This window comes from Cucurbita maxima, unplaced genomic scaffold, assembly GCF_002738345.1.
Source record: "Cucurbita maxima cultivar Rimu unplaced genomic scaffold, Cmax_1.0 Cma_Scf00010, whole genome shotgun sequence".
Taxonomy (NCBI): domain Eukaryota; kingdom Viridiplantae; phylum Streptophyta; class Magnoliopsida; order Cucurbitales; family Cucurbitaceae; genus Cucurbita; species Cucurbita maxima.
In genome coordinates, this window is record NW_019272026.1 from 6,141,768 (window position 1) to 6,154,058 (window position 12,291).

The 12,291-nt window shown below is 39.6% G+C and overlaps 4 protein-coding genes across 11 annotated transcripts in view; 3 read left to right on the plus strand and 1 right to left on the minus strand.

Annotated features, from left to right (window-relative positions):
- The window catches only part of LOC111484776 (gamma carbonic anhydrase-like 2, mitochondrial), a 3,116-nt gene extending 2,138 nt beyond the window's left edge, over positions 1-978 (plus strand). The window contains exon 2 of the mRNA XM_023131366.1: positions 262-978. Within this exon, the coding sequence (XP_022987134.1) occupies positions 262-638 (377 nt within the window). The 3' untranslated portion in view covers positions 639-978. The remainder of the gene's footprint in view (positions 1-261) is intronic.
- A 1,742-nt stretch (positions 979-2,720) lies between these two features.
- On the minus strand, positions 2,721-5,448 carry LOC111485724 (squamosa promoter-binding-like protein 13A). Of its 4 annotated transcripts, none has more exons than XM_023132732.1 (4): positions 5,235-5,448; positions 3,939-4,458; positions 3,682-3,809; positions 2,721-3,511 (listed from the first exon to the last, which is right to left on the minus strand). In XM_023132732.1, the coding sequence occupies exons 2-4, from the start codon at positions 4,331-4,333 to the stop codon at positions 2,907-2,909; spliced, it is 1,128 nt and encodes a 375-aa protein (XP_022988500.1). In that variant the 5' UTR covers positions 4,334-4,458; positions 5,235-5,448; the 3' UTR covers positions 2,721-2,906. The 4 variants fall into 4 exon arrangements, with proteins under 4 accessions (XP_022988500.1, XP_022988499.1, XP_022988502.1 ...); XM_023132731.1 differs by having other exon boundaries at positions 3,939-5,078; XM_023132734.1 differs by lacking the exon at positions 5,235-5,448 and adding an exon at positions 4,902-5,227.
- Positions 5,449-9,438: 3,990 nt separating this feature from the next.
- LOC111485558 (heavy metal-associated isoprenylated plant protein 7) lies at positions 9,439-11,205 on the plus strand. The gene is made up of 5 exons (XM_023132482.1): positions 9,439-9,548; positions 9,638-9,878; positions 9,968-10,164; positions 10,249-10,336; positions 10,563-11,205. The coding sequence occupies exons 1-5, from the start codon at positions 9,540-9,542 to the stop codon at positions 11,093-11,095; spliced, it is 1,068 nt and encodes a 355-aa protein (XP_022988250.1). The 5' UTR covers positions 9,439-9,539; the 3' UTR covers positions 11,096-11,205.
- Positions 11,206-11,606: 401 nt separating this feature from the next.
- Positions 11,607-12,291, plus strand: part of LOC111485557 (HVA22-like protein e) — a 1,937-nt gene continuing 1,252 nt past the window's right edge. The window contains exons 1-3 of one of the 5 annotated variants that reach the window (XM_023132481.1): positions 11,607-11,906; positions 12,001-12,027; positions 12,125-12,271. In XM_023132481.1, coding sequence (XP_022988249.1) covers positions 11,860-11,906; positions 12,001-12,027; positions 12,125-12,271 — 221 coding nt within the window. In that variant the 5' untranslated portion in view covers positions 11,607-11,859. The remainder of the gene's footprint in view (positions 11,907-12,000; positions 12,028-12,124; positions 12,272-12,291) is intronic. The other 4 variants (XM_023132479.1, XM_023132480.1, XM_023132478.1 and 1 more) reach the window with 4 other exon arrangements.

The following is a 12,291-nucleotide window of genomic DNA, read 5'->3' on the forward strand; positions in this document are numbered from 1 at the left end:
AAAAAAAAAAAAAAAAAAAAAAAAAAAAAAAAAAAAAAAAAAAAAAAAAGCTCAAGTCATCTAAATTGAAGTTTACTTGGTCTTGGTCCATAATCAGTAATCGGTAATCAATAATCAGTCAGTTATCAGTTTTGAAAAAATAATTATCACCTGGCTATAAATTAAATTTGTAATGCTGCTTGCGTCCTCTTTTCAGTTCGTGACATATTAATGTTTTCTAGTGCATGCTATGTCTAAATTTTCCCTCATATGTCGTTCCAGGATTGCCAGCAGAGACGTCCATAGATAGATTCGTCACCATTGGTGCATATAGTCTTTTGCGATCCTGCACAATCGAGCCGGAGTGCATTATTGGGCAGCATTCCATCCTCATGGAAGGTTCCCTAGTTGAGACCCACTCCATTCTTGAAGCTGGGTCTGTGGTTCCCCCAGGAAGGAGAATTCCCAGTGGTGAACTTTGGGCAGGAAACCCAGCAAGGTTTGTCCGAACTTTGACTCACGAGGAGACGTTGGAAATTCCTAAACTCGCTGTTGCAATTAATGACCTAAGCAAGGAACATTTCTCAGAGTTTCTTCCTTACTCCACAGTATATTTGGAGGTCGAGAAATTCAAGAAATCCTTGGGGATAACCGTATGATGCAGCCTGTCTTCTCATCTTTACATTTTTCTTGTTGAGGAAAATAAAATTCTCCAAATGATAAGCCAACTTTCAGCATTTCATGTTTGATTTTGCTGGCTTCAAGTTAGGATCAAATGGATTTCTTAGATTATAAGATTAATGTTCATCTTATCACCTGGATATCTTGTGGGTAGTTAAAACTACCGATGACTTGTAATCTCCCGTTGTATGTTTTACATATAACACATCTATATGTTTGTTCCCAATGACGCATTTCCCAGGTATTATTCAAACTTGATTAAGAGGTTTGGCTCTGTAAATGTTTCAAGTAATGTCTGATGAACTCTCCTTCTTCCCATTCTCTGCTTATATTAGTTTATGCTCGGAATCTCTTCTATGGTGTCTTGGTTTGATGGGATTTTGTCACGTTATCCACGGAGTAGCTCTCTGAAGCTCCACTTGTAGCAGGAACCCCCTTCAATTTAGAAGATGAACTTTGAGATAAAATTAGGCAAATACGACAAAGTATTAGGTTTTAGCACTAACAATGTGAACGTTGATTTTTGTTTTGGTAGACGTCAATGACAGATCTTTTAATAAACAATGCATGAAAATGACATTCCCACCAAAAAGATCCGATGGAAAGCTTGTGTATATTCTAGTCATTGACTTGCTATATTGGTTGTTGAAAGTTGTATTAATCTCCATTTCTTAATATCAAATGTATTTTCAAATTGGGTTTGATACCTTTTTTAAGCACTTAATTCAAACCAGGTTTTGAAGTGTTTTCTAACCGTGAAGGCAACACCGATGAGAAGCAAAATAGTATATTGGGGTGAGAAGGAAGCTTGATTCCAAGAGCCTCACGCACACACCACAGCACTATATAAGGCAACATATGATTGTTTGGGTCAAGTCTTTTCGTGTAAGAAATGAAAGTGGAAGCATTCAGCAATCAGCATGCCGAGGAACCGGCCGCCTCATGGCACTTGTGACAAAGTCATCAGCCCCAACCAACTACAGTCGTGGAAGACCTGATCATAGATAACTTTTTCTTTAGACAAAAAATAATAAGAGAAAGAAAGAAAGATATAGACATCCCAACCATTCTAGTTTCTTATGCTCATTCCACTTATAAATTTCTCTATCTATCTCCTTCTTATTTAACCACTTCTGTCTGTCTAGACATGGTGTTCCTCTTTTCCTCTACCTCCAAGATGCCATCCTGAGAGAGCAAAGCAAGTTCTGCAGGTTGTGATGAAAACAAACAGATCCTACCAATGGTTTGCTTTCTAGTATCGTGGCGATGTTGGAACGGTTCAATCAAATCAAATCTCCTTTGAATTGGGTCTTTTAATTTGATTGAGCCGTGCCAATATCGACGATTGTCTCAATTGTTTCTTCTTACCAGCATTGCAATTTATCTTTCATTTTCTCCTTCAACATGGATCTGAAACCATACTCTTAGTTCTTGTTATTATTACATTGAATCTTTCATTAAACAGATCCTTGGGTATTGCTAGACCTATGCCTCTTCTTGATTGCCTTTTTAGATGACAGAGTAGATGCAGGGCCTCTGAGTTGATATCTTTTCACATGCTTCATTGCTGGATGCTCTGAAGAGGCCACTGCTTCTTCAAAAGTGGAGCCGAATAGGAACTACAAAGTGTTGATTTCTTTTTCTGTAGCTGAAGTAGATCAGTGCTATAATTTCTTTTTCTTTCAGTAATTGTTGATTTACATGATTGATCTCTATAAATTTTCCTTCCATTCCAATCCTAGAAGTTACATCCATTTAGAAAGACAAGTGATTACATCAACACCTGTTTTAACGCAAATGTATGAACAATTGGAATCCAGAAAAGGAAAGAGCGTTTAACGAAACCCAATTCTAGGAGGGACCAAGACAAGATTTCCATGGCCCCATGAAGGATTGAGATGATTATGGAACCATTGAGACGTTTACCTTTTCATTTCCCATGGTCCCACGACGAAGAAGAAAAGATAGCTTTCTCTTCTTGGTTCTAATGGAAATGGCAGGCCTTTTTTTTTTACCCCATTTATAGTTGGAATTCAAACAAAAATAAGAGCTCAAAGAGAAAAAAACTGATGCCTGAGGGTGACAGAGACACAAAAATAAGGAGTTGAGTAGACAAAGACAGTATGTAAGAAAAATAGTCCATAAAGCAACCAAAGATGAAATGAGAGAAGTACCATTGTTAAGCTTCACAAGCATAGCAGACAGGCAGTTAAATAAGAAGATGAGTTGTGTGTAATGAAGTTAATTTACTGCCAGTGGAAGGGAAGGGATGGTGGGGGAGCTTCATTCCCTCCATCATTCGATGCAACGTGAAACATACCTGAGCAATTCATATCAGCATTACTCACACAGCCATTCAATACTGAACTAACTGTCTCCAACCTGTTGTGATGTCCTAAGCTCACATCTAATGGCTGCAGGAAGGATATAAGATGACAGTCCTGCTCGGCTTGGTTGAAACCGATCTCGGATGACTGTGTCTGCAAAGATGACAGAAGAGAGAGAGCACAATCCGATTCATGGCGTGGACTTGGAGTTGTAAACCTGTCATAGAACATTTTGCTCCGACTGCCTCCATTCTCTGAAAAATCAATGGTCCTGACAAAGGGTAGGCCAACCGAAGATCCCGGACTGTCACTTTGCAGAAATGCAACCTGCTTTTCAATTTTATGGATGCTATCGTTCAACGATGGTCCGAGATAGATGTTGTGTTTATCAGGGAAGTGGGTTGGCTCTTGCTGAACATGAAGCCTTGGATCTATCTCAGTATTGGAAATTCCACGCCAGGAATGGTTCATAACAATTGTAGATGGATAGACATGTGAGGAAGAAAATGGTAGCAGTTGGGAACCTGAAAGCAGAGAATACGGCATGATATAACTGGAAGAATTTAATACTTTACCAATAACAAAAGAAACTTTTTCCCCATTGAGCATTTCTATAGAACATAAAGATGGATCCATATCAAATGCATCGTGATAGGAAAATCTTCAAGTTTATTAGGCAAATGCTAGAGGTAACCTTGGTAATGAGACAAAATACTTCGTGATAGGGAGTCCGACTGTGGCTTTCGTCGCCTTCGATTGTGTCCATCGAGACGTTTCCTGCAGCTTCTCTTTCCTTCATCAAATTCTTCTAGTGAATGGAATCTATATAGTGTTGAACTGTTATTGAGAAACTAAGGCACTGGAGATGGAATTCAGAATGCTTGAAAGTGTGTAGGACAAATAAGGTCACTATAAGAAAGCCAATAAGCAGCAAATAAATTTGAAGAGTACCTGCTACACTGCTGGCAGAACCTTTGTTTTCGTCCACCAATTGTAACCTGGGGAGTCTTTGAATGGAGCTCGCAGACCTTGTGGCGCCTGTGGTAATCTCTATAGTTGTTAAGGTCTGAAACACATCCATCAACAAGGCATGACAAAGGCTGAGCCCCATTCCCAGATCCTCTTGCCCTCTTGGAAGGTTCCATTTTCAACACTCCTGGCTCATTGACTGCATATTTTGTTCCTAGATTACTGACTTGACCCAGTTTCAAATCAATCGAGAAATCCCCAGAAGTCGTTCTATCTTCAACAAAGCTGCTGGATGCACCTATTGTATTGATGTTCTTTAATACATCTTGTTCCAATTGAGTAAAATCCCAAAATGGGGTCTTCAAATTCCAGTCCATAGAGAATATTTCAGCTCTTCGCTTCCTTCCCACTTAAAAGAAACACCTTTTCCAGAGTTCAAATCACTCTGTTGATGACTTTAGGCATACGTTATATATAATCATCTACTGAAGAACACAGAAATCTGAAGGAAGGATGACATAAAACAGTAAGAATCCCCAAGAAACTGGAGCGTTTTAATTACAAGAACAGAGCCCGCTAATCAGCATACAGACAACAACAATACAAAAATTGGAACAACAAGAATGTTGGAGACAGTTACTTGCATGTCCCAACAAGATGTTACTCCAAGTAGATTGGAGGAGGGTTAGAAGAAGAAGAAGTCAGAAGACTAAAATAAATAAGGTGAGAGTTAAGAAAACGATGGATGAGAGTAGTTGCAGAGTAAAGCAGCAGAAAAAAAAATGGGATGCTATTTTACAACCATTCACTCACTGACAAGGATTCCACCAAACAACTAAAGTTCGTAGTGAAGGGAAAAAAGAAATAAAAAGCCAAAAAAGAAGGGGGAAAGCCCCCATGAAAAGCTAGGGTAGTAGGTTACTCAAGAAGAATCACTGGTTCTACCTGTGAACAAGATGTCAATTTTAGCAGTAGGGATGGAAGACCTTTCAGTGTATACTCAGAGAAAATGGGTGTGTTGCAAAAAAAAAAAAAAAGGTGGAGAGAACTTTTATTGAAGGAAACTCCATGAATACCCAAAAGGAGGCGCCAGCTATTTGTTGCTTTCAAACGTTCTGCAAACTAAGGAAAAGGAAGAAAGTTATACAAAAATGGATGGTGGTGAAGGCAGGCAGTTCTCTTTTAGGGTTCCAAGCAAGATTCAAACTACAAGGAAAAACGAATGTATATACCAAAACCCTTCCAGACGAAGAGATTTAAGTAATTGTTTGCATTCACCTTCTGCTTATCACGTTGCTTCTAATGGCGGCTTGAAATCAAACCTGCTCATCCTCATTATGGGCTCGGCCGATCCTCAGCTCAGCAGCATCAAGCAGTGCCTGAAACAAAAATGGGGAATGCAACTAAAATGAGAGCAGAAAAAGAGTAAGAACAGCGAGAAGCATGGATAGATGGCGAACCCCAGGCAGCCACCAAAAAAGAAGTAAAAAGGAAGGTTTAAATGCCAATGTCAGGTGGCCCATTTGAACAATGCAATGCAATGCAATGGTGGAATCAGACTGATTGATTATATACTTTTTAACATTCCTATTTATGAATCATATCTTATGAAAACGACTCACTCAAAATTTTCTGGTTTCAAATTTTATGTTTAACCCAACATCACTCAAGATCATACTAAAATCTCATTTTTTTTTTTTTTTTTTTTTTTATGAACATGGAGAATAAAATACATTATATTTAATTAATTTTAAAATCATTATTCAAATAGAGTCAAGGCACGTGACCCTAAGCCAACTATTAAATTCCAAAATCTCCATTAAACCTTCATTCTCTGCTGTGTTCATTTTTTGAATGCCTACTCGTGCTCTCTTAATAATTAAGTATAAACATATTTTAATCACTATTATAGGGTTTTGGTGGAAAAAGTATAAAATTGCTTTAATTATTTTTTAAAACCAAGTCTAGTAAATAAATATTTCATTTTTTGAAACTAAATAATTGCAAGGCAATTGTGAATGGGCTTGAGCCGAGCCCAATAAATTGTTTATTATTATATTTCTTTTTTCTTTCTTGAAATAATTAAACAAAAAGGAAATTGAAAAAAGTAGAGAAAAAGAGTAGCGGAGGGGAATATTGCAATCAGTTTGTCCCCCAAAGTTCTATAAGAAAAGAAGGAATAATTAATGATGGTTTGCCAAATTTGTATTATTTGCTTTTAATCACAATCTATTTTATTAAATTGGAATGTTTTAATTTGGGTTTTGTAATATCACATCCTATTGGTTGAGAGTGGAATAAATAGGACGCACAATTCTTTCATTTTGATACCCAATCGGCCTTCCTTTTCATTGACCATTTACTAATTACATAAAAACAAACATGCCAAGATCAACTTGCACCAGCAAGCGGAGGCTCCAGATCACCTTCAAACATAATGAATGAAAAGTTGGTGCTCTATAATTCAACTGGGAACGAGGAAAAGGTGTAAATAGGTGGTGGTGAAATCCCAACGGCCACTCAAAATGAAAATTCAAACCACCAACACAATTTAAAAGCATGGGGAGTTGATCGTGGGCAGTTTCCAATCAATCCCACTTCCAATTCCCCACACATTATTTCTTCTCCAAATCCGCATTCATCAGCAGTTCTTCCAATTTAAAATGCGCCCTCTCCCCAACGATGACGATGCGCCCCCAGAACACGACCTCATCTCCTCGCTCCACCGCCACGGAACCGCCACATTCTCCGCTTCATCCACCTGGAAGATTCGAACCAACGAATTGGCTCAAGATGAGATTCTAAGAGAACGAAGAGCCGCCATGGGTGTCGGCAAGTTCAAGGGCCGACGGCTTTCTTTCGACGATGTCGACATGGGTCATGGCCTAAATACCGAGTTCTTGCACGGGAATTACTGGAATGGTTTTGTTCAGGATCAGATCGTCGCTCCATCGGTTCAATCATCCGATTCGAGCCAAGATAACCGTAACAGAGAAACGGGCAAAGAAGAAGAAGAAGAAGAAGTTCCCGTCTGCTTAAACGGTCTCTCTTATTCCTCTGCCTCCTCCTCTTCTTCTTCAGGATCATATGCTCCTCCGCAAGTGAAAGAAGAAGAAAATGTGAGGGCGAGCGTTGGGGGGAAGAGAGAAATTGGGAACAGGTGCAGAATAGGAAAGTGGGAAGTGGGTTTAGCTTGCCTTGCCATTGCTTCGGTTGTTATGCTAATATTTTCAGCTCGCTGTTTAGAGTTCGGAGCAGACGAGGAGGAACGATTACCATTTCTCTTGGTTCCAACTTGAATTCTAAGTGTAAGGCACTCTGCTCTGCTTACTTTAGTTACTGTTTTGTTTAACTTAAATTATACCACTTTCGACTTTCTACAGTATGATATAATATAAGTAGCCCCGTTTCTTTTGGATTCGTCAAGAACAAAAAATATATATATATACACACACACGGAATCTTGAAATAAATTTAAACGATTACCGTATCTAATTTGATCCTTTTCGGAAAGGGCCCATGGGCCAACAACTTGGACCTCTTTGGGAAGGGAAATAGAATTCCACGTGGGCCTTCTTTTGGCTTGGGACGTGACGTGGCGTTATATCAATTACGTATTATCTTATAATAATAACAACAATAATCAGAAGCGTCACCCGTACTTAAAGCGAATCAGAAGGTGCCACATGGCGAGTATTAATGCGGTGGGTCCCACATGCATAAAGAAACTAGAAATGGTAGGCTGATGTGTAAACTTGATAGCCACTATGGCTGTCTGCGTGTAAAGAGGAGGTATTCATTTAAAGTGATATTTTTAAAAGGAAGACCTTGGAGGGGTGGTCCTAATTAAAGCATCCTGTTTGAAGGTTTTATCTTTCCCATTTTAGGGAAAGCTTGCCGACTTGGTGATCTCTTAGGCGTCCCCTTTTATGAACTTTATCTTTCATGCCTCACAATGGGAAATAACATTGTCTGTAAACCCATGGGGGATTCAATTACAAACACTCACTACCTCCTTTGTTGGATCACATAGCTTGTTTGCAGTTTCATTAGCCCTTTGGGTACTTTTCTCCGTCCTTGGCTCGCCTCGTGACTCTCGTATTCCCTTTTTGGATCATGAGTTTGTTGGATTTCTACTCACCCAATTCCTAACTAGATTGTATTTGTGTCGCTAAGAGTTTTGAATATTTAAACTCACCCATAATTAATTAAAAGAAAAATATATATCAATCTAACCATTTTTCTAACTCACTCTACAAACAAAAACAAACAAAATGAAGGGAAATCCTTGTTTGATTTTACGAGATAAATAGATAAATAAAAAAGAATTGAAGAGATTTTGTGAGGTGATAGAAAGGTGGCTTTAGTTGGTGCATCTTAATCAGCCAAACAGATGTTAGTTGCATTTGTCTCCTTCCTTCCTCTTAAATAAGTGCAAAATCTACACATTTTGGAACCCTCAAATTTAATTAATTCATTCATTCATTCATTAATCCACCAAGTTTTATTTCCCATCTTGTCCCGTGGGTCACATCACATCTTAATCTATAATACATAATTTAAACCAACCTTTTTATTTTCATAAACCCACTTTCTTATGCTCAATTCACAATCATGTTCAAATGTTAAATATAATTGAACTTCGAACCACTTTTGTGTTGGTAATTATGGTTAGATCGAGTATGATTTAAGTTATTCGAAGTTATTAATTACATCAACTATTGAGCTTCTTCTTCTTCCCAAGTGTATGGTATGAGTTTGGAAAGCCAAAATTTAAAGTTTACTTTTAATGGTTGTAATTAAAATTTGAGGAAATAGTGTAACATTAACACGGTGGGGAGGGAGATTATATTTAATTTATTGGTTGAAATGTGAACAAAATAAAAAAAAAATAATAATAATAAAAAGGAATTGAATGGTATGTTAAATAGGAGCCGGAAAGTAATAATTAAGAAAGGGAAATGAAAGGCGGATATTTAATTTAGGAGTCAGAATTTTAATTTTGTTTCAGCATGTGTGATTAATAATATAAAGGTAAAATGGACGAAGGCGGTCCCACGTGGGAAGGGAATTGAGCGAGGAGTAACAAGCTTGGAGAAGAAATAATGGTGGAGAGATGACGCAATGATGAGCAGCTGGGAGGAACCCTCAATTCTTTATTACGCCAATAAATGTGTTTTTTACATTTCCGGTTCCTCTCTTTACAAGGCTTTAAAACTCTTCAATTTTGAAAGGCTTAATTAATTCAGATGCTGACTGGACAATGAATCATCATAATTTTAAAACTCTCCAACCGACGCCTGTGTGGGCCCTCTACTTTTCCTGTGTTCGTAGCATAGTACTTTTGAATTAACCATGGATTTCTATTCTGTTACATCTTTTATGTACGGCTGGGCTAAGTTGGTGAAATGTCCAACCAAACCCTGCTCATGGATCCAAGTTCGCGACGCTGGAGCTGAACGTGGCCTTTATAAAAACCCACGTCACTCCAGGAGGATGGTGACGATGATTATAAAAACCCACTCTCATCTCTAAGCTTCCACTACTTCCCACTCTTCTCTAACTCCAGCTCCATCCATTCCAATGGGGGAGGTCTGTAATTGACCCCACTCTGTTTCTGTTCTGTTTTTTGCGTTTGCTTTGTGTTCTTTACTCTGTTAGTGTCTGGATTTGTTGATTAGGAGGACAATAAACCGGTGGATTCAAAACCAGAGGAACCTCCGAATGCGGCTCCCGATCGAGAGAATGAAGAACCCCAGAGCGAGAACCCACCGCCACCGGAGAAGACACCAGCGGAAGAACCAAAAGATGGCATCAAAGAGCAGCCTCTTCCTCGACCCCCTCAGGACATTGTCCTCACTGTTTTTATGCATTGCGAAGGCTGTGCACGCAAGGTCCGCCGCTGCCTCAAAGGCTTCGAAGGTTACATATTTTTCTTTTCCTTTTCTTCACTTACCCAAGTCTGTACAGAAACAGAGGAGTAATTGAGGTTTTCTTTTCCTTACTTGTAGGGGTTGAAAGCGTGGAGACAGATTGCAGAACTCACAAAGTGGTGGTGAAAGGAGAGAAGGCCGATCCGCTCAAGGTTTTAGGGAGGCTACAGAGGAAAAGCCACAGACGGGTCGAATTGATCTCCCCTGTCCCCGAGCTCCCTGCTGCGAACCCCCCACCCGAAGAGAAGCCCAAAACAGAGGACAACAAACCAGAGGTTTTATTCTACACTTACATTAATTGCGTCTCTTGTGTTCTTCCCTTTTGGATTTCATTTCATTTCATACTTTTTAATTCGCAGCCTCAGATTGTAACGGTTGTGTTGAAAGTGCACATGCACTGCGAGGCTTGCGCTCAAGAAATCAGAAGACGGATACACAGAATGAAAGGTTCAATTTTGGTTACTTCTTTCACGTTTTTTTTCGTTTTTATGGCTTTGGAAATTGAATATTCAAAGTCGATCTGATTTGGATATTAGATGAGATGGGCATGGATCTTCTGTTGTATATATGAATAACTTTTTAAAAGTTGATTCTTTGACTAATTTTCCACTACTAGTTCCCGAGTGTTTTCATTTTTAATTCTGAAGTCTGTGGTTGGAAATCAATGGGTCAGGTGTTGAATCGGTGGACCCAGATCTAAAAAGCTCGCAGGTCACGGTGAAAGGAGCGATCGATCCGGCGGCGCTGGTTGAATATGTTCACCGCCGAACCGGAAAACACGCGGCGATTGTGAAGCAAGAGCCGGAAATTGCGCCGGAGAATAATTCGGACGATGGTGCAAAAGAAGTGAAAGAAGAGAAGAAAGCCAACGCCGGTGACGGTGACGGCGAGGGTGCCGAGTGTGAGAAGAAGGTGGAGGAAGAAAGTAAAGTGGAAGAGATACCCGGGGGCGGCGATGCTGGCGATGGGACGACGGCTGCAGAAGAAGACCCAAAGGTTGTGGAAGTGAAGAAGAATGAACATCATTATTACCCGCAAAGGTATATCATGGAAATGTATCCGTATCCGGCGCCGATTATGGACGGCATAGGGTACCCGGCGGCGCACATAGCGGTGGACGCTTGTCCGGCGCGGGTGATAGGGTACGAGTATCCACCTCAGATGTTCAGCGATGAAAACCCAAATGCTGCCTGTTCGGTGATGTAGGGTATAGAATTTTGTTGGATGGAATGAATGTATAAGGGATGGATGTTATAAAAACATTATCGTATCGTATATATTATTTAGGATGGTTGGTATAAGATAGTTAATGTCATGAATCCTAACCCTCCACCCAATTATACATTTATAATACATTAATCCTCCCCTTCAAATAACTTCTCCAAATTAAGGTTTTTAATTCACACACAACCCAAGCCATAAAATTAAATTGGTTTACATTTTTTTTTAAAATAAAGAAAAGAAATTAAAATAGGAGGATGGAAAAGAAAGTAGTGGAAGCCTCTAGAATAGGAGAGATATTTGAGTAAATATAAATTTATTGGATGACGAGCGAACCACCGGGTTGGGTTGGGTCAAAAGGTGTTACGACACTCATGAAAAGGAGGAGCACGTGGCAGTGGCGTTAAACACGGGGAAGGCAGCTCAGGCCATTAATATGAATAAGTTATGCTAATTGATGTTTTAGGTTAATAATCTCATTGATTAATGGGCGAGAGAGAGAGGCTTGGGCGTATTAATAATGGAAGGGCGGTGCTAAATTAACAGGCACGCCTTGAAGGAAGAATTAGATGCTGTCTCTATTGCTGCCACGTGTTAGTCCTTTTCAGGTCTTATAAAAATCTTTCCTCTTCCTCTTGCCCAATCACCACTACAATTCCCATTTCCGGAGTTCGTTCTTGTAGTTTTCCGCCTCCTCCTCCTCTATTTCTTCCCGAACAGAGAAAACAGCCCCCGATTTCGTGTAGAAAATGAGTAGATTTTGGACGTTGGTCACCCAACTTCATATTCTTTCTGGGTGAGTATAAACGGAACGCCTTCCTAACTTGGATGTTGGTTTTGTATCTTAGGGCTAATTAGTTTGTAATTTTCGCTGTTGATGATTCCCGCAGGCCGGTTTTGATGTTGCTGTATCCACTGTAAGTTCATCTCTCTCTCTCTCTCTCTCTCTTTCTCCGTGTGATGCTGTGTTTATATGTTGTCTCGATTTGATTTGAATCGTTCGCAAAACAACAGTTATGCGTCGGTGGTAGCCATCGAAAGCACATCCAAATTGGACGATGAGCAGTGGTTGGCTTATTGGATCATCTACTCCTTTCTTACTCTCATGGAAATGGTTCTTCAGCCTGTACTAGAGTGGTCAGTGCTAGCTCTAGATGATTTCCCCCCCCCCCCCCCCCCCC

Coding starts and splice junctions, on each gene's coding strand:
- LOC111485724 (XM_023132732.1), bottom strand. CDS start 4,333: ATGGACTGGAATTTGAAGACCCCATTTTGGGATTTTACTCAATTGGAA. Junction 3,810..3,938: donor TTCTGCCAGCAGTGTAGCAG/GTACTCTTCAAA, acceptor AACACTATATAG/ATTCCATTCACTAGAAGAAT. Junction 3,512..3,681: donor TATTTTGTCTCATTACCAAG/GTTACCTCTAGC, acceptor CTCTGCTTTCAG/GTTCCCAACTGCTACCATTT.
- LOC111485558 (XM_023132482.1), top strand. Junction 10,165..10,248: donor CAGAGGACAACAAACCAGAG/GTTTTATTCTAC, acceptor TTTAATTCGCAG/CCTCAGATTGTAACGGTTGT. Junction 10,337..10,562: donor ACGGATACACAGAATGAAAG/GTTCAATTTTGG, acceptor TCAATGGGTCAG/GTGTTGAATCGGTGGACCCA.